Genomic DNA, 22,039 nt, shown 5'->3' with positions numbered 1-22,039 from the left:
CCGGAGTTCATCCAGTTCCAGCTCCAACTCTTTAATGTGGTTTGCGGGATGCACTTCTCGCAGCTGTAGTCATCAGCGATACTGGAGGTCTCCCTGCCTTCCTACATCCCACTAGAGGAGCATTGCACTATTCTGCCCGTCTTCCCTACTGTCCTAGCTGAGCAGATATAAAGAAGGGAAGGAAATTACTTGAGCCTTTTTCCCTTTGCTTTCTCTGAGTGAAGCCTCTCTTCGCTAAAGCCTCGAGGATCTAAAGCCTTAAGCCAGTGGAGTGGAGCTTTGAGGCTTTGACTCGAGAGGCTTTGACGAGAAGAGGTGGAGGACAAGCTAGCTCGCAGTTAGTTTTTACAACGTCTCCTGAGACAGTGATGTGCCTCTCATGTGAGATGTGGCAGTCTTGGGGGAACGCCCCTCTCCCGCAGAGTCACATCTGCCAGAAGTGCATACGGCTGGGCGATCTGGAAGACCATGTAAGGAATCTGGAACAGCAGCTGGATGACCTTCGACTCATAAGGGAGAATGAGGCAGTCATAGATGAGAGCTACAGGGAGGTAGTCACACCTAGGCTGTCGGAAGCAGGTCGTTGGGTGACAGTCAGAAGGGGGAAAGCGAAGGTGAGCAGACAGGTAGTGCAGAGTACCCCTGTAGCCATTCCCCTGAATAATAAGTTTACCGTCCTGGATACTGTTGGCGGGGACGACCGACCAGGTGTGAACCACAGTGGCAGGGCCTCCGGCACTGAGGCTGACCCTGTGGTGCAGAAGGGTGGGACGGGGAAGAGGAGAGCTGTCGTCATTGGAGACTGTATAGTCAGGGGAGCAGACAGGAGATTTTGTGGATGTGAGAAGGACACCCGCATGGTTTGTTGCCTCCCGGGTGCCAGGGTCCGGGATGTCTCTGACCGGGTGCACGACATCCTGGTACGAGAGGGAAAGCAACCAGAAATCGTGATACATGTTGGGACCAACGACATAGGCAGGAAGAGGGATGAGGTCCTGAAGTGTGAGTTTCAGGAACTAGGCAGAAGGCTGAAGAACAGGACCTTAAGGGTGGCGTTCTCAGGATTGCTGCCAGTGCTATGTGACAGTGATGGTAAGAATTGGAGGAGATGGCAGTTGAATGCGTGGCTGAGGAGTTGGTGCAGGGAGCAGGGTTTTAGATTTTTAGATCATTGGGATCTCTTCTGGGTAAGATGGGACCTGTACAGATTGGATGGGTTGCATCTGAACTCGAGGGGGAGCAATATCCTTGCAGGTAGGTTTGCCAACATGGTTTGGGAGGGTTTAAACTAATTTGCGAGGGGGATGGGACCCAGAGCGATAAAGCAGTGAAAGAAGTGCATGGAGTAAAGCCAGATCTAACATACAGAGAGGCTTTGAGAAAAGAGAAGCAGAATAAACAGTGTAATGGTAGAAGGGCTGAAATGTGTGTACCTCAATGCAAGAAGCATCAGGAACAAAGGTGGTGAACTGAGAGCTTGGATACATACATGGAATTATGATGTAGTGGCCATTACAGAGACTTGGCTGGCACCAGGGCAGGAATGGATTCTCAATATTCCTGGATTTCAGTGCTTTAAAAGGGATAGAGAGGGCAGAAAAAGGGGAAGAGGGGTGGCATTACTGGTCAGGGATACTATTACAGCTACAGAAAGGGTGGGTAATGTAGCAGGATCCTCTTTTGAATCAATATGGGTGGAAGTCAGGAACAGGAAGGGAGCAGTTACTCTATTAGGGGTATTCTGTAGGCCCCCTGGTAGCAGCAGAGATACAGAGGAGCAGATTGGGAGGCAGATTTTGGAAAGGTGCAAAAATAACAGGGTTGTTATCATGGGTGACTTTAACTTCCCTAATATTGATTGGCACCTGATTAGTTCCAAGGGTTTAGATGGGGCAGAGTTTGTTAAGTGTGTCCAGGACGGATTCCTGTCACAGTATGTGGACAGGCCGACCGGGGGAATGCCATACTAGATCTAGTACTAGGTAATGAACCGGGTCAGGTCACAGATCTCTCAGTGGGTGAGCATCTGGGGGACAATGACCACCGCTCCCTGTCCTTTAGCATTATCATGGAAAAGGATAGAATCAGAGAGGACAGGAAAATTTTTAATTGCGGAAAGGCAAATTATGAGGCTATAAGGCTAGAACTTGCGGGTGTGAATTGGGATGATGTTTTTGCAGGGAAATGTACTATGGACATGTGGTCGATGTTTAGAGATCTTTTGCGGGATGTTAGGGATAAATTTGTCCTGGTAAGGAAGATAAAGAATGGTAGGGTGAAGGAACCATGGGTGACAAGTGAGGTGGAAAATCTAGTCAGGTGGAAGAAGGCAGCATACATAAGGTTTAGGAAGCAAGGATCAGATGAGTCTATTGAGGAATATAGGGAAGCAAGGAAGGAGCTTAAGAAGGGGCTAAGAAGAGCAAGAAGGGGGCATGAGAAGGCCTTGATGAGTAGGGTAAAGGAAAACCCCAAGGCATTCTTCAATTATGTGAAGAAAAAAACGATGACAGGAGTGAAGGTAGGACCGATTAGAGATAAAGGTGGGAAGATGTGCGTGGAGGCTGTGGAAGTGAGCGAGGTCCTCAATGAATACTTCTCTTCGGTATTCACCAATGAGAGGGAACTTGATGGTGGTGAGGACAATATGAGTGAGGTTGATGTTCTGGAGCATGTTGATATTAAGGGAGAGGAGGTGTTGGAGTTGTTAAAATACATTAGGACAGATAAGTCCCCGGGGCCTGACAAAATATTCCCCAGGCTGCTCCACGAGGCGAGAGAAGAGATTGCTGAGCCTCTGGCTAGGATCTTTATGTCCTCGTTGTCCACGGGAATGGTACCGGAGGATTGGAGGGAGGCGAATGTTGTCCCCTTGTTCAAAAAAGGTAGTAGGGATAGTCCGGGTAATTATAGACCAGTGAGCCTTACGTCTGTGGTGGGAAAGCTGTTGGAAAAGATTCTTAGAGATAGGATCTATAGGCATTTAGAGAATCATGGTCTGATCAGGGATAGTCAGCTTGGCTTTGTGAAGGGCAGATCGTGTCTAACAAGCCTGATAGAGTTCTTTGAGGAGGTGACCAGGCGTATAGATGAGGGTAGTGCAGTGGATGTGATCTATATGGATTTTAGTAAGGCATTTGACAAGGTTCCACACAGTACGCTTATTCAGAAAGTTAGAAGGCATGGGATCCAGGGAAGTTTGGCCAGGTGGATTCAGAATTGGCTTGCCTGCAGAAGGCAGAGGCTGGTGGTGGAGGGAGTACATTCAGATTGGAGGATTGGGACTAGTGGTGTCCCACAAGGATCTGTTCTGGGACCTCTACTTTTCGTGATTTTTATTAACGACCTGGATGTGGGGGTAGAAGGGTGGGTTGGCAAGTTTGCAGACGACACAAAGGTTGGTGGTGTTGTAGATAGTGTGGAGGATTGTCAAAGATTGCAGAGAGACATTGATAGGATGCAGGAGTGGGCTGAGAAGTGGCAGATGGAGTTCAGCCCGGAGAAGTGTGAGGTGGTACACTTTGGAAGGACAAACTCTAAGGCAGAGTACAAAGTAAATGGCAGGATACTTGGTAGTGTGGAGGAGCAGAGGGATCTGGGGGTACATGTCCACAGATCCCTGAAAGTTGCCTCACAGGTGGATAGGGTAGTTAAGAAAGCTTATGGGGTGGTAGCTTTCATAAGTCGAGGGATAGAGTTTAAGAGTCACGATGTAATGATGCAGCTGTATAAAACTCTGGTTAGGCCACACTTGAAGTACTGTGTCCATTTCTGGTCGCCTCACTATAGGAAGGATGTGGAAGCATTGGAAAGGGTACAGAGGAGATTTCCAGGATGCTGCCTGGTTTAGAAAGTATGCATTATGATCAGAGATTAAGGGAGCTAGGGCTTTACTCTTTGGAGAGAGGAGGATGAGAGGAGATATGATAGAGGTGTACAAGATAATAAGAGGAATAGATAGAGTGGATAGCCAGCGCCTCTTCCCCAGGGCACCACTGCCCAATACGAGAGGACATGGCTTTAAGGTAAGGGGTGGGAAGTTCAAGGGGGATATTAGAGGAAGGTTTTTTACTCAGAGAGTGGTTGGTGCGTGGAATGCACTGCCTGAGTCAGTGGTGGAGGCAGATACACTAGTGAAGTTTAGGAGACTACTAGACAGGTATATGGAGGAATCTAAGGTGGGGGCTTATATGGGAGGCAGGGTTTGAGGGTTGGCAAAACATTGTGGGCCGAAGGGCCTGTACTGTGCTGTACTATTCTATGTTCTACGTTCTATGTTCACCATTCTGACTATGTCCACTCCAATGATGGCCACTACACTTGCTCATGCCTTCACTTTAATTTGCTCTTACTAATCAACCCCAAGTGCTGACTGGTCCCTGGTCAGAGCACTGTTTTGATGTAGATGTGACAAATAAAATTAATAGAGTCATAGATTCACAGAACATGACAGCACAGAAAGGCCCTTCACCTATCTAGTTCATGCTGAACCATTAATCAGCCCAGTCCCATCGTCCTGCACTCAGACCATAGCCCTCCATACCCCTCCCATCCATGTTCCTATCCAAATTTCTCTTAAATGTTGAAATTGACCCGCATCTGCCACTTGCGCTGGCAGTTCATTCCACACACTTACCACCTGCTGAGTGAAGAAGCTCCCCCTCATGTTCCCCTTAAATATTTCCCCTTTCACCCTTAACCCATGACCTCTAATTTTTCATCCATCCAACCTCAGTGGAAAAAGTCTGCTAGCATTTACTCTAATTATACCTGTCATAATTTTATTACACCTCTATTAAATTTCCTCACAGTCTTCTATGTTCTATGGAATTAAGTGCTAACCTATTCAACCTTTTCCTCTCACTCAGGTCTTCATGTCCCAGCAACTTCTTCGTAAATTTTGTCAAAATTAAGTATATCTTTCCTGTAGGTTGGTGACCAAAACAACACATAATACTCCAAATTATGCCTCACCAATGTCTTATACAACTACAACATAACATCCCATCCCCTGTACTCAATACAGCGATTTATGAAGGTCAATGTGCCAAAAGCTTTCATTACAACTTTTTCTAACTGTGATGCCTCTTTCAATGAATTAGGGACCTGTATTCCTAGATCCCTTTGTTTAACCACACTCCTCAGTGCCCTACTGTTCACTGTGTTGGTCCTACTGAAGTGCAAAACTTCAAACTTGACTGCATTAAACTCCAGCAGCCATTTTTTCCAGCTGTCTAATCTAATTTACTGCTTCATCTTGAATGCCAACTAACTGAACCTTCTTGACCAATCTCCCATATGGGACCTTGTCAAATGCCTTGCTAATGTCCATTAGACAACATCCACTGCCTTGCCTTCATCAACTTTCCTGGCAACTTTCTCAAAACACTCTAATAGGTATCCGTTTGTCTCGTGAGACCATGGATTTGCGCCTTGGAAGGTTTCCTGAGCGCAGGCCTGGGCAAGGTTGTATGGAAGACCGGCAGTTGCCTGCGCTGCAAGTCTCCCCTCTCCACACCACCGATGTTGTCCAAGGGAAGGGCGGTAGGGCTGATACAGCTTGGCACCGGTGTTGTCGCAGAGCAATGTGTGGTTAAGTGCCTTGCTCAAGGATACAACACCCTGCCTCAGCTGAGGCTCGAACTAGCCACCTTCAGATCACTAGCCCAATACTTTAACCACTTGGCCACGCGTCAAGTCAAAAACAAAACTCTATAAGATTGGTTAGCCATGAAATACCACACACAAAGCCATGTAGACTTCCCCTAATCAGTCCTCACTTATCCAAGTGATGTCACAGGTAGATAGAGTGATAAAGAAAGCTTTTGGCACATTAGCCTTCATAAGCCTGTATATTGAGTACAGGGGATGGGATGTTATGTTAAAGTTGTATAAGATGTTGGTGAGGCCTAGTTCGGAGTATTGTGTGCGGTTTTTGTCACCTGTCTACAGGAAAGATGTAAATATGTTTGAAAGACTGCAGAAAAAGTTTACAAGGCTGTTGGCAGGACTTGAACACCTGAGTTATAGGTTTAATGGAATACCATCTAATAACTTTTCCCACTACTGATGTCAGGTTCACTGGCCTATAAATTCCTGGCTTATTCTTACCGCCTGTCTTAAACAACAAAATACCATTAGCTACTCTCCAATCCTCCAGCATCTCACACGTGGCTACGGATATTTTAAATATCTCTGTTAAATATCCCTTGAAATTTCTACACTTGCCTCCCATCAGGTCCAAGGGAACACCTTGTCAGCTGTGGGGATTTATCCAATACTAATTTACCTCAAGACTGCAAGCACCTCCTTCTCTGTAATCTGTATAGGAACTATGACTCGCTCCTGCTTTGCCTCATTTCTATAGACTCTACGTCTATCTCCCAAATAAATACAGATATAAAAAATAAATTTAAGATCTTCCCCATCTCTTTCAGTTCCATGCATAGGTTACTACTCTGATCTTTCAGAGGACTAATTTTTACCCTTGTTATCCTTTTGCTTTTAATGTATCTGTAGAAACCCTTAGGATTCTCCTTCACCTTGTCTGCTAGAGCAACCTCATGCCTTCTTTTAGCTCTCCTCATTTCCTTCTAAAGCATTCTCTTGCATTTCTTACACTCTTCAAGTGCCTCGTTTGTTCCTCCTGCCTTTACCTGTTTTGCATCTCTTTCTTTTTCTTAACCCGGGTCTCAATATCTCTTGAAAGCCAAGGTTCCTGAAACCTGTTATCCTTGCCTTTTATTCTGACAGGAACATACCAACTTCGTATTCTCAGAATTTCACTTTTGAAGGCTTTCCACTTAACAAGTACATCATCGCTGGAAAACAACCCATCCCAATCCACACTTTTCAGATTTTTTTCTGATACCATTAAAATTGGCCTTTCTCCAGTTTAGAATCTCTACCCAAGGACCAGAACTATCATTTTCCATAATTGTCTTGAAACTCATGGCATGTGCTCACTAGATGCAAAGCGCTCCCCTACACAAACTTCTGTCACCTGTCCTGTCTCATTCCCTAATATGAGATCTAGTATGGCACTCTCTCCAGTTGGGATTTCCATGTACCGTATTGATTAACAAAACTTTCTGAACACATTTGACAAACTATTTGCCATCCAGCCATTTTACAGTATGGGAGTCCCAGTTAATATGTGGAAAGCTAAAATCACAACCTTATGTTTCTTTACAACAGTCTGCGATCTCTCTACAAACTTGCTCCTCTAAATCCTGCAGTCTATTGGGTTGTCTATAATATAATCCCATTAATGTGGCGATACCTATCTTATTCCTCAGTTTTACCCATAAATCCTCAGTAGACGAGGTTCCAGTCTATCCTGACTGAGTACTGCCATGACATTTTCCCTGACTAATAATGCCACCCTTTTCCCTTTAATCTCTCCCACTCTATCACATCTAAAACAAAGGAACTCCGAAACACTGATCTGCCAGTCCTGCCCCTCCTGCAAACAAGTCTCATCTTTATTCTTTAACTGTCCTTATTCACTGTCTTAGATTGCATGAGTTGAGAAAACTGATTTAGAGTTACATTAGAACCAAATATTCCTAATAAACGTTCAAATTTTGGCAGAATGCTGTATGTGTGGTATTTCATTCCAGTGGGGACAATGAATACTTTGCACATGAGCAAAGTCCTAGAAGTTGATACTGTTTTGAGTTGTGAATTTTGAAGAGGCAAACTCTAAGCAGAGTTTCCCAAGAGAACCTTTTAGTTATTTTATCACATTTATTTACAGGTAAATGGTTTAACTATGGCATCATCTTTCTCGTGCTGATTTTGGACCTGAATATGTGGAAGAATCAGATATTTTACCAGCCTGGAGAATACGGCCAGTATGTAGGACCTGGACAAAAAATCTATACAGTGGAAGATATGGAGACATTAAAGGCTTTAAACAAAAGTACATTGAACTGGGAATGGAGATCAACTAATATTAACCCAATGACTAACAGGACTTATGTCCATGGTGACATGTTTTTACACAGCAGGTATGTGGGTGCCAAACTTGGGGTCAAGTGTCTTGCTTTTGTCCCTAGCATCTTGGCATTTATCTTCTTTGGCTTCTTCATCTGGTTTTTTGGAAGATTTCAGAAAAGTGAATTAATCAAAGACAAACAGGATAGTTTGTATGTAAAGATCAAAAGGAAATCACCTTCTGACTTCAGCAAAGATTTTAATGAAGTGGCAGAAGACGCACAAAAGCGCGCGACTACAAACGATGAATCATTGATGACCACGGAGATGGAGGTGGCCACAGCTATTGTACACAGCATTTCTGATTCACCCACCGAAGATCAGGAGACCTTCCTCAAGAATTCACACAGCAGCACTGCGATGGACACAAAGCAACTTTCTGAACCCACACCCGCTTCTGTTTTGCCTGATCGATTGCCAAAACCAATAACTGACCAGAATGCTGAGATGCAAACTTAAAACAAGCACATGCCTTATGTAGGATTTTACCTTTTCATTTTTGCACATTTATAAATCTTTGTACTTTTTGTGTTACAGTGTCACTTTGACTTAAATTACTGACCTTGCTTTTAAAATAAAAAAGAACAACTAAGTTAAGTAGGTGGTGGCTCTACTATAGAACAAAAGTCACTTTTATTTTCTAAGAAGAGTAATATTGTGCCTATACCTAGATATTCCTATGAATCTTGCCTTTTGCAGAAACACGGGAGTATGTCTTAATGCTGTATTAAATTGTACTGTAATATTGTGTTCATCTCTAATTGAGCATAAATTGATAACTGCTGTACGTTGTGCCTTGAGGAAATGCATTTTGTATTCAGTCGTCTGAAGGGATTTTTTAAAAATGGTAGAATTACAATTCAGAAAAAAAAGCATAATAACAATTCTTATATCTAAAGCAGGTGTTCCCAGTCTGGGGTCTATGGACCCCTTGCGTAATGGTATTGGTCCATGGCATAAAAATGGTTGGGAACCCCTGCTCTAAACAGGTTGCTTCTGAGATCAGTGGAGTTTCCCAAATGCTCTGCTGCATTCTTCTGAAGCAAAATTTGTTGCTGGGATTGCTAGTATGATCACTGCTAAATTCACAATGGTGTGGATTGTATTGACTACTAAACTGTATATTAACGAATAGTTTGTCAATTAATCTTTTGATTTTTCTGTAGTGGCAGGCCTCTGTAGAATTCAGTGATAGGGGGAGGGGGAGGTACGGCTGCCCCAGATGGACAACAGTAATTGAGGAGAATATATATTAAGAATTGCATTGCACCTCTGTATACTAAAGCACGATAGATGTCTGTATTGATATTTATATATAGATACTAATGAAAATTGTAGAATAAACATTGAAATCTTTTCAGCTTGTGTCCTTGCTATTTGAAGTCTTACTGGGTTCCACTCCTTAAAAAATGTGGACCTTTCTGGTTAGTGCATTACGATCTTTGATAATAATCCTCTATTTAATTTAACTGTCGACTGCAACACTCTTCACAAATTCTGCTCATTTATTGTAAAGCAAACATGAAGTGGCACTTCTACACAAGATTATTTTTCCCCATCATTGCATGCGCATGTAAATTCTGATCTATCAGTTTTGGAAAGAGAACATTTATATTGCTATGGCATAAATTAAAAGTTTATTTAATTCCAGAGGTAAATAGTTGTCAATTTACCAGACATACATTGGATTATTGATATAGATACCTCAGTCAAAATCCTTTTATTGGTAGCTAGGAACTTTAAACTATATAAGAAAATTTGTAACGAACAGCTCCAAGTCAGAAATAGTTCTCTTATATCTTTTTTTTCTTTAAAACGTGGTTCTGCTACTGTTGGAGCCTGTGATCTTCATTTTGGTGATGCGTTTTTGGGCTGATTGAGCGATCTGGCACTTTGCTGACTCCCAGGGTGTTCAGTGAGGTCTCGAGCAAAACGTGAAGACTCGAGGCCAACAAGCCCAGAGCCCGGAACTCTGTTGCTTGCCAATTAAAGCATTGAGGAAGATTGAAATCATTGAGGCAAGAGCAGCTGTTCAGTCGTGTATATCAGCCCCTCTCTGCTGCTGGAGGAAGGTGTCTGCGTGTGACGGTCGCGCGCTCTCTCTCTCTCTCTCTCTCTGTACCTCAGTGCTATCAGAGGATGGTGCTGGAGTCCTGGGTCTTGGCCAAGGTTTGTGGTCTAGACTCTGTAGTTCACGCTACGATGTGTTCTAGTTTCTGGTCGCTCTTTTTTTGCTGCTATTTTCTGCGATTCTGTGAAGATAATGAACGACACAGCACTACATTGAATTGAACTGAGCTGAATTGAATGTGCCTGAACTTTTTTGATGACTTTGTGGGTTGGTATTTTATTTTCTGTGTTGTTCACTTGTTTTTTTTCTCTTTGCTGTTTGCACGATGTTTTTGCGCATTGGGGGTTGGATTTTTTTCTTTGAATGTGTTCCATGGTTTTCTTTGTTTTGTGACTGTCTGTGGGGAAGACAAATCTCAGGGTTGTATACTGCATACATACTTTGATAATAAATGTACTTTGAATCTTTGAAACTCTGGGATCATTATAAAAAAGCTCTCTGTTTCACAAATATATTATGGGACAGAAATTTGCCATTCCTCCCAGTCTGGGCCTGTATATGACTCCAGACCCACAAAGTACGGCTGCGTCTTGTACATTATCAGTTCAAAAGGTTGGTATAGATGGACAAGAAATGCTCTGTTAAACAGTGTTCAGCTCCTATGAACATTTTTTTTAAAAAGCCAGTAATAGGATAATGATTGAATGTAAAATTATTTTATTTCACAATAAATACAATTTTCATTCAATATTAGTTTATCAGTAATAGCAACAATGCAAAAACAAAATTACATTCTCTATTACTAATTTATCTTTTGTTGTGACAATAATCAATGGTTTAACTTATGTTTTAATAAATCCAATTACTGTGTAATCTTGGTTGCCAATAATATTTTAATCTTGCTCAGTCTATTCTTTTTTTATCTTGAATTTAAGGATATATTATAATACGACAGAATAAACTGGTAAACTCGTTTTCATTAGCCAGTGTACAACATTGAAGTTTGTAGATTTGATTTGGAAATGAAAATAAAAAGCCTGCGCAAATCAACACCATATTTTAGATATGTGTCCCCCCCCCCTCACTTATCTCCCTCGCAGCACTTATCCCTGCAAGTGGCCTAATCTCCTCCCTCACCTCCATTCCCGGCCCCAGCCCATGACAGTCCTTTCAGGTGAGGCAACACTTCACCTGCAGATCTGCTGGGGTCATCTATTATGTCGGTTGCTCCCAATGTGACCTCCTCTATATTGGTGAGACCCTTCAGAAATTGGGGGACTGCTTTGTTGACTACCCCTGCACCATCCACCACAAGCGGAACTTCCCAGTGGCCAAACATTTTAATTTGAATTTCTTTTTTTTAATTTTATTTTTATTTGGATAAGGAGTTCACAATTATCATGCACTTTTTCCACACATATAACCTTTTCCATTTTTTTATATGTATAAAACTACAATTATTTATACATTCTTAAGTACACATTGAGATGATATAAAAGCAAAATAAACATTTAAATAGATAATTATGTACTGTGGTAAATCTAACCTATTAGGCTAAGTAATGAAATTAGTTGTTAAGAAAAATGGTAATAATAGTTTCCATACAACCCTTCTGGACCATTTCCACTGGTCCAAAATGTTGCATACAAGCCTATATACCAACCATTGTAGGTGTTTATATCCCAATTTGTTCGTGCTTGTTCCTGCCCGCAGACATAATTATCCAATCCCTATGTAATTTGAATTTCAGTTCTCATTCTGATGTGGTGGTCTATGGCCTCTTCTTGTGCCAAGATGTGGCCAACCAGGGGAAGGGGGAGCAACACCTTATATTCTGTCTGGTAGCTTCCAACCTGATGGTATGAAAATCAATTTCTCCTTCACGTAAACAGATTCTCCCCACCCCATTCCCTACTCTGACCTTTTACCTCTTTTCACCTGCCTATTACTTCTCTCTTTGTCCCCTCCTCCTTCCCTGTCTCCTATGGTCCACTCTCCTCTCCTATCAGATTCCTTCCTCTCCAGCCCTCAACCTTTCCCACCCACCTGGCTTCACCTTTTTATTCTGGCATCTGCCCCCTTCCTTTCCAGTCCTGAAGAAGGGTCTCGGCCCGAAACGTCGACTGTTTATTTATTTCCACAGATACTGCCTGACCTGCTGAGTTCCTCCAGCATTTTTTGTGTGTTGCTCTGAAAATTTTATGCCTGGTTAGTTTAGCAGCTAATTGAAAACTTTGAATAAATTTGGATGAAGGAAGTACATCACACTCACAGTAAAACATGGGAATTTGATGGCATCAATTAACAATGACAATTAGATCTAGAGTTTATTTGAATGTAACTGATTTGTTTGGCAGTGGACTGAAGGGTCAGCACTGTAGTTGTTAAATTTATTGGAACTGGATAGGTTATTACTAGTTTATTTCAGGATTCCAAGAGAGTACTTTCTAATTTTCCATTTGAGCAGCCTATCTGAGTGAGATTAGAAATTCATTTGTGTTTATAATATACAATACTTCGAGTGCACATGAACTAGAAATGATTGGGATTATTCAGACTTACTGTGATTCATATTTAAATACACATTCAATTTGAAACCCACAACAAACAGTTTATCATCAACATATTAAAATCCTTCCCAAGTGGATAATTGGAACAGAATTTGATATTGAACTAATGAGGCAGATTTAAGATCAGGCCAGTAGGTCAAAAGGACAAGGCTGTAAGGAGAGCTTTTGGATCACAAGCTCAATATTTGATAGTGGATTAAAATATCAATTACCTGTTAACAATTTTAACTACTTCAGTCAACAGTAGATTAAAATATCAATTATTTGTTAATGATTTTAACTACTTAAAGTGAGGAAGGTTAGTGAAACTTGTTTTAAATCTGATTTTATGGCAGGGTACTAAAATTATGCAGAGTGGGGTGGTGGGGTACTGAGGTGGGATAAGACAGGAGCTAAGTGAGATTGACTGAGAGCAGCTGCTGTTGGACAAATCTATGTCTGACATGTGGAAGTAGTTCAAAGACCAGTTGATCACTGTTCAAGATCGGCATATTCCTGCAAGAGTAAGGACGGTAAGATAAAGGATAACCTGAGAGGTCCTAAGTTTGGTCAGGTAGTTAAAGGAAGCATATGTAAGATTTAGAAAGCTAAAAATCAGACTGGGACTTTGTGGAATATTAAAGATAGCAGAGAAGTGCTAAAACAGGTGGTTACAAAGACCAAAAGAGGGAATGGTGCCCTAACAAGCAGGATCAAAGAGAATCCCTTTTGTATTTATGACAAAGAGGATATCTCTAGGATAAAAGAGGGAACTTGTGCTTGGAATCTGAGCAAGTGGCTGAGACATTAAATGAGTACATTTTTGTTAAGAGATACAGCACACATCAAGCCCTTCCAGCCCAATGAGCACACCACCCAGCAACCTGCCTTTTTAACGCTAGCGTAATCACAGGACAATTTACAGTGACCAGTTAACCTACTGACTATTATGTCTTTGGGAACTGTTGCACCCGGGGGAAACCCACACACTCATGGGGAGTGTGTGCACACTCCTTACAGAGGATGCTGAAAATGAACTCCGAGCTCTGACGTCACAAGCTGCAATAGCATCGCGCTAACCCCTGCGCTGCCGTAGTGTCCCAGAAATACCGTGTTCAGTATTTACTGAAGAGGATTTGGAGGATAGCGTAGGCAGAGCAGAGCATGCCAACATGCTGGATCACTCTGAGATTAAGGAGGAGGTACAGCTGGGTCCGGCTGATAAACAACACACATAAAATGCTGGGGGAACTCAGCAAGTCGGGCTGAAACCCTTTGTCAGGACTGGAATGGAAGGGGGAAGACACCAGAATAAGAAAGTAGGGGAGTAGAAGAAGAGAAGCTCGAAGGTGGTAGGCGATTACAAGCTGGGTGGGGGAGGGGAGGATGAAGTAAGAAGCTGGGAGGTGAAAGGGCAAAGGGCCGGAGAAAAGAAGAATCTGATAGGAAAGGAGAGTGGACCATTGGAGAAAGGGAAGGAGGAAGGGCACCAGGGGGAGGTGATAGACAGGTGAAGAGAAGAGGTAAGAGACTAGAGAGAAGAAGTCCCAATGCCTGGTGCCTTGTATTCAAAAATTTTGGAAGGAGATTACTGAGACTTTGACAAAGATCTTTGTATCCTCACCAGCAACAAGTGTGGTCCCGTAGGAATGGAGAATAGCATATGTTGTTCAAGAAAAGAAATGGGGATAAATCAGGTCATTTATAGGCCAGTGAACTTCATGCCAATGGTAGTGAAGTATTGGAGAGGATACTGAGGGATAGGATTTACACGTATTTGGCAAGGAATGGCCTGATTAGGGATAGTCAGCATGGCTTTGTGCAGGGTAAGTCATTCCTTACAAACTTAACCAAGTTTCTTGAGGATGTGACAAAAAAGCTTGATGAGGGTAAAGTTGTGAGCTTCATTTATATAGAGCTTTATTTACTTATCTATGAACTGGGCTTGTACTCGTTGGAATTTAGGAGATTGAGGGGGGATCTGATTGAAACGTATAAGATCCTAAAGGGATTGGACAGGCTAGATGCAGGAAGATTGTTCCCGATGTTGGGGAAGTCCAGAACGAGGGGTCACAGTTTGAGGATAGAGGGGAAGCCTTTTAGGACCGAGATTAGGAAAAACTTCTTCACACAGAGAGTGGTGAATCTGTGGAATTCTCTGCCACAGCAAACTGTTGAGGCCAGTTCATTGGCTATGTTTAAGAGGGAGTTAGATATGGCCCTTGTGGCTACAGGGGTCAGGGGGTATGGAGGGAAGGCTGGGGCGGGGTTCTGAGTTGGATGATCAGCCATGATCATAATAAATGGCGGTGCAGGCTCGAAGGGCCGAATGGCCTACTCCTGCACCTATTTTCTACGTTTCTATAAGGCACTTGATAAGGTCTCCAATGGTCCATAGCAGACAGAGAAGATTAGGTGTAGAAGCCTGCTATTCTGGCAGGAAGTTCATTACCAGTGATGTTTCTCAAGAATCGATGCTGGGACCTCTGTTGTTTGTGATAGATCTCTGGCTATCCATTCCATAGGATGATGATGGTTCCTTTCAGTCAGTTAGTGGGGTTTATACCCCACTCTTCAGAAAGGAACAGCATGTGCGTGAATGGATTTTAGGTGAGTAGGGGGTTGGACAGGTCCAGACCCACCCTCTCGACATCCCCTGCCGGATCCAGCGGCATGGTGGGGTCCAAGACGGCTGGGGGAAGTTCTGTGCAGTGAATGGCCAGACCAAGCTTCGATGCAAGGGATGCCCTTTCCACGCTTCACAGCACGTGTTTGCTAGATGGCCGTTGACCCTACGAGAGGGTTCATCCACCCTTTGATGGGTCTTGTTTTTCATCCTGCAGGGTGTCTAGCCACCCTCCTCACCAGGAAAGCCTGGTGGGGGGAGCCGGTTTAGTCGCCGACCACCCGACCATATGACAGGTAGTACCGGGTTACATGGTACCAGTAGCACTCAGACCAGTGACCTGTGTGATATATATCAATGATTCGGATAAAAATATGGCTGGGTCGATTAGCAAGTATGTTGAGTCATGGATGGTGTAAAGGACTATCAAAGAATAGAGCAGAATATATATCAATTACAAATACCTCCGCAAAAAACTATAGGATTGGCTAGACATGGGCTACCAAGTACAAAGCCATGTTGACTATCCCTATTCATGCCCTCTCTATCCAAATACTTATATATCTGGTTCCTAGAATTGTTTGTTCGTTATGTTGTATGATGTGGGCGATTATGGTTTTTCCATGGCCATGATTGTTTTTGGCAAATATTTCTACAGAAGTGGTTTGGCGTTGCCTTCTTCTGGGCAGTGTCTTTACAAGACAGGTGATCCCAGCCATTATCGATGCTCTGCCTGGTGTCAGTGGTCGCATAACCAGGTCTTGTGATATGCAGTAACAGCTCACACTACCTGCTCTCATGGCTTCACATGACCCTGAACGGGAAGGGCTAAGCAGGTGCTACATCTTGCCCAAGGGTGATCTTCAGACTAGTGGAGGGAAGATGCACCTCACCTTCCTTTGGCAGAGATATATCTCCATCCCACCACCCTGCCCTTAGAATACCTTTTAATAATGTACCCACTACTGACATCAAGCTCACTAGCCTATTAATTTCCATATTGTTCTTAGAATCTTTCATGAACAGTGGAACAATAATGGCATTATCATCACTGAATTAACACTATCTACATCTGGTCACTGACCAGAAGCTTAACTGGAACAACTCGATAAATATTATTGCTACAATAGTCGGCCATAGACTAGGTACTGTATCTGTGATAAATGGTTTATTTCCCGAGCCACCAAAGTCATTTCCAGGTCATGTTGGAAGTGTGATGGAGGACTATCCATTTGCCCGGATGAATGCCTAACTAAATTGATAAAAACACACACCTTTCACAGCAAAACAAGCTGCTCCGTTGTCACCCCCCCACCCCCGGCCTTGCTGAATATTCACTCTCTCTACACCTGTACACCATTGCAACAGGAACTATAAAACCTTTAAAGTACATTGCAGTCACTCACAAAGGCCTCCTTCAAGGCTGCAGGTGAAAAGATAAGGGAGGAGATAAATGGCAACAGTAGTGAGCTCTTTCCTTGAACGTATATTGGAGGTACAATTATGTAAGTATTTAGAATCATAGAAAAGTACTGCACAGAAACTGTTTCTTCAGCCCATCTAGTCCATGTTGAACTATTTAAGCTGCCTCCTTCTATTCACCTGTACTGGGACCATAGCCCTCCATAGCCCTACCATCCATGTACCTAACCAAATTTCTCTTAAACTTTGAAATCAAGCTCACATGCACCATTTGTGTTAGCAGCTCATTCCACACTCCCTCAAGCCTCTGAGCAAAGAAGTTTCCTCTTTTGTTCCCCTTAAACTTTTCACCTTTCACCCTTAACCCATGACCTCTAGTTGTAGTCCACACAACCCAGGGTGATCCAAGTATATTGGACCCAGTGTGAATGAAGCAATATACTTCCAGGTCATTGTGGCCTATAGATTCAAGTTAATTTGTAGAAGGCAGTGTTCCTATTGGGACGGTGTGGTCGATGGATTTGCAAGTTGAACAGTGCTCTGCTCCTTGACTTTCCATTCACAGCTACTTAAAAATGCAATTTATGATAGCCTATCACAATTCAGACTTAAAAAAAACTCATTCAAATATCATTGATAATAAATCTGTTAACCTTTCAATTTTATACTTTGTTTCTTGCAGGGGTCACAACATGGGATCCATGGACCCCTCGGATAATGGTGTTGGTCCTTTGCATAAAAAAGGCTGGGAACCCCTGCTCTAAGGGATAGATGGAGACCATGCAAAGCTTTATATTTGTGTGCAAGACCCATTCCTTGAAGTTTCCCTTGCAGGATTCTTTAACTGCTAATAATAATGTACTGTATATTATTCTGTGCATTGTAATTCTGATACAAAAAATCTAATTGGATTTTGTATTGTTGATAAAATCAGTGTATTACAATAGAAACTCATTATTATCTGATGTTTCCTGAATATTAATTTTCCTTTAGTCTTTTAATTACACCCACAGGCATAACTAATTTCTCTGGTATTGTAGCTCTGATTTTAAATTAATGATCACCTTCCCTTTTTAAGAGACATCTAATCAAGTTAGAGGTGTAACACAAAGCAGTGACTGAAAACAAGTCCCATCAAATTAGATAATCATAGGCTTCTTTGGATGGAAAAGCACCCAAATTAATTTCAGTATGCATTCTAGTTCCTGAAACATGGCTTTGCGAAGCAGAGAGGGAGAGAAATGCCATCAGCCTTACAGTGACAACTCGTAGGAGAGCCTGCGTGTTAGTAATGTCACAAGCAATCTTTAACAGTTCTGTAAGTGCAATCAACTGCAATCTGCAGCCTTAATCCCTGCTAACCTAGAATCCATTTTAGTTTATCAGATCTGATCCTTTTCCCTGAGTTCATCATGGTAATGACTGAATCTCTGATTTAAAGTAATTAGCACAGGCTAAGAGTATTTACCTAGAACCTTGCAGTCTTGGAGCTAAACTCTGCCTAACAGAGTATTGTAATTTTTAACAATTGTTTCTGTATTGTGTTTCTTGTGTTTACTGTGATTATTTACTTACCAACTGGCCATTACACCACTGGCTTTTAGGGTAGCAATGGAAGCCCTCCATCCCTGGCGGTGTCCAGGGCTTCCTTCATCGTGTCAGGAGCTTCCTCTTGGTTTTCACTACTGAAAGTTATGCAAGTCCCAGGTGGAGACTCAGGAATACAGTCACACTCAGATGTAGAAGGAATCTTCATTGCTGTCTCCGTAACAGTTTTGTTTGACCAGTCAGGGTTGTCAGCCCTGAGCTGAACCCCCAAACCAGGAGGACTGGTGGACCACTCTTAGTCCGGCCTCTACCCTTTGACCTGTCCGGCATGGGTGACCCTACCAAGAGCCAAAGCATAAACTCTGACTCCAGCCAACGTAGCTCAGTGGGTCATTGAGGCACAAAAGCCTCCAAACCCAGCAACAAGGTTGTGGTCTTCTTGAAGGATTTACCGAGACTGCCTGCGTAAAAACGAATCTCAGCAATGTATATGTGTGTACTTTGACAATAAATTTAATTTCAACTTCGGCCATGTACTTGTAGATTTGGTTATAAACAGCTGCAATAAATGTGCTGTATGTCATTACGTTGAATGTATTTAGTACGCAACTGAAGCTAGTCACCTACACATGAACTTCTAGCACCTTGATTTTAATAGAATAGGTGGCACGGTGTGTAGCAGTTAGTGTAACACTTGACAGCGTCAGTGATCAAGGTTCAATTTTCACCACTATCTGCTAGGAGTTTGTCGGCGGGAGGAGAGAGAGCAGCGCACCGCGTGTGCGCAGCCCTCCGGTGAAAAATGATATCGTATCTGTTAAATAGGGGCCGTGGACAATTCTGATTTGACGGAGAGGGACGTGAAAGCACAGAGGAACATCCGGAGAAATTTCTGAAACGCTCGTTCGCTGCTGTCGTTACTGTGTGGTCGGGAATCTTTCGGAGGGTAGGCCTCAAAATCCCCAGCTTTGCCTGCTGTTGGCGACCGAGATTGAGGTCGAATCGTTTGGACAGAGATGGCGCTCAGTACTCGGTGTCAGAGAGCTGATTAGAGCTCAAAGTTTTCGGATGACTCAGAGTCGGACCGTGGTCTGGTATGGCAGGGAAAGTTTTTCTTCCTTCTCCCGTCTGCGTGAGATGTGGGACATTTGAGAGACTTTGAACTTTTACTGTGCTCATGGACTTCTTCATCAAGTTATGGTATTGTTGCACTGTTGTAATTATGTGGTTTTGTCAGTTTTTTTCAGTCGTGGTCTGTCCTGTGTTTTGTGATATCACACCGGAGGAAATATTGTATCATTACTTAATGCATGCATTACTAAATGACAATAAAAGAGGACTGCGTGTCTTCATAATCTAAAAATCTAATTCACCCCGGATCCACGTAGGTTTCCTCTGGGTGCTCCAGTTTCCTCCCGTATTCCAAAGATGTATGGGTGAGCAAGGGTTAGTATGTTGTGGGCACGCTACAGTTGCAGCAGGAGCACGGTGACACATCCTCAGACTGTGTTGGTCATTGACACACTTCCATGTACGTCCTGATGCTTCAATGTTCTGTACATGTGACAAATAAAGTTATCCTTAAAAAAACATATTAGTTATCTTTCTATACTCTAATTCAATGCATGCAGACAAACATATCCATTTGCTCTGCAAGGGAATGCACAGGTGGTTGATCGGGGTTTATTAAAGATGTCCAGTTACACTTGGGTATTTAATAATTTAGTTATTTTTGTGTAACCTTGTGCATATATTGTTTGTTTGTTTAAATAATTGATTATGGATTATATGTAAAAATACATTAATTGAATATGTCATCACACTACCACATGATATGTGCATGCCTCACTTAAGATAAATTTGAAATCACATCCGCATTTCAGACTCCCATACCTTCCTTTGAATTATCCTGACGAAGGGTCTCGACCCGAAACGTCGACTGTACTTCTTCCTATAGATGCTTCCGGGCCTGCTGCGTTCCACCAGCATTTGTGTGTGTTGTTTGAATTAGTTTAATGTTTTGAAGTTACGAAAAATAACACATGTATGTACTGTTTACACTGCAGTCTGTGCTTGGTTGGGGGCTTGTCCCTCCCATCAGTGGTGCCCTCTAGTGTTCGTTCAGTGGAAGAACATAGAACATAGAATAGTACAGCACAGTACAGGCCCTTCGGCCCACAATGTTGTGCCGACCCTCAAACCCTGCCTCCCATATAAGCCCCCACCTTAAATTCCTCCATATGCCTATCTAGTAGTCTCTTAAACTTCACTCGTGTATCTGCCTCCACCACTGACTCAGGCAGTGCATTCCACGCACCAACCACTCTCTGAGTAAAAAACCTTCCTCTAATATCCCCTTTGAACTTCCCACCCCTTACCTTAAAGCCATGTCCTCTTGTATTGAGCAGTGGTGCCCTGGGGAAGAGGCGCTGGCTATCCACTCTATCTATTCCTCTTATTATCTTGTACACCTCTATCATGTCTCCTCTCATCCTCCTTCTCTCCAAAGAGTAAAGCCCTAGCTCCCTTAATCTCTGATCATAATGCATACTTTCCAGGCAGCATCCTGGTAAATTCCTCTGTACCCTTTCCAATGCTTCAACATCCTTCACTGAGTGTTCCTCTGTGTCTGCACTGGTGCGTGATGAGGAACTGCTGTGTACTTGTTCTTGCAGAAACATGGCTCCAGGACAACATCCCATTCACCATCAATCTACAGGCCATGCCACTCAGGGACTTGGGCTATATTATTTTTGTGTGTGTGTATGTTTTTCTACTATTATAACTGTATGTGCTGTGTGCTACAGTTGGTACAGTGTGTTGAACATTTACTCCAGGGGAAAACTGCTTCATTTGGCTGTATTCATGCATATGATTGAATAACAATCAAACTTGAACTTCAATGTGTTCCTCTCAAGTTCATCTTAAGTCTAAAAATAAGAGCATAAGTTGTAGGAGCAGAATTAGGACATTTGGCCCATTGAGGCTGCTCCGCCATTTCTTCATAGCTGATCCAATCTTCTCTTAGCCCTAATCTCCTGCCTTCTTCCTGTAGCCCTTCATGCCCTGACCAATTAAGAATCTCAATCTCTGCCTTAAGTATACATACAGACTTGGTCTCCACAGCTTCCTGTAGCAAAAAATTCCACAGATTCATCACTCTCTAGCTAAAGAAATTCCTCCTCATCTCCGTTCAAAAAGGATGCCCCTCTATTCTGAGGCTGTGTCCTCTGGTCTTAGACTCTAGCACCACAGGAAACATCTTTTCCACGTCCACTCTATCAAGGCCTTTCACCATTCGATAGGTTTCAATGAGGTCACACCTCATTCTTCTGAATTCCAGTGAATACAGGGCCAGAGTCATCAGGCACTGTGCCTCTCTCCCTTCTTGAAGAGTGGAATGACATTTGCAGTTTTCTAGTCTCCTGGAACCATTCCAGAATCTAGTGGTTCTTGAAAGATCATTACTAATGCCTCCACAATCTCTTCAGCCATCTCTTTCAGAACTCCGGGGTGTGCACCATCTGATCCAGGTGACTTATCTACTTTCAGACCTTTTAGTTTCCCAAAAACCTTCACTCTATTTAGGAATATGGAGGTGTGATCTTAGACACACCTTAGCAGTTTCTGAGCTCACATCAGTAAAGAATGCCCCTGGACTTTTTGATGAGTCCAGTGAGGTCAGGTGAGCCCAAGACTGACCTCCAGTGCATTTCGTGCTTCTGGGCAGGAAATCAACTATTCTCTATGATGCTAAAAATTTTCAGAATTCATGCATTAGAGAGCAATATTGTTACATTGTATGATACCTCTTGAGTTACTTTC

General features: G+C 42.8%; 1 protein-coding gene across 3 annotated transcripts in view; it reads left to right on the top strand.

Moving 5' to 3' along the window:
• tmem117 (transmembrane protein 117) overlaps positions 1–17,668 on the top strand; it is a 461,344-nt gene extending 443,676 nt beyond the window's left edge. For 2 of the 3 annotated variants that reach the window (XM_063057674.1, XM_063057675.1), the window contains exon 8: positions 7,760–9,337. In XM_063057674.1, coding sequence (XP_062913744.1) covers positions 7,760–8,457 — 698 coding nt within the window. In that variant the 3' untranslated portion in view covers positions 8,458–9,337. Of the gene's footprint in view, positions 1–7,759; positions 9,338–17,348 lie in introns of those variants that run through there. The other variant, XM_063057677.1, reaches the window with a different exon arrangement.
• Positions 17,669–22,039: the final 4,371 nt, after the last annotated feature.

This window comes from Mobula hypostoma, chromosome 9 (assembly GCF_963921235.1).
Source record: "Mobula hypostoma chromosome 9, sMobHyp1.1, whole genome shotgun sequence".
Lineage (NCBI taxonomy): Eukaryota > Metazoa > Chordata > Chondrichthyes > Myliobatiformes > Myliobatidae > Mobula > Mobula hypostoma.
Note: the sequence above shows the minus strand (reverse complement) of the source record. Positions and strands in the feature narration are given on the sequence as shown.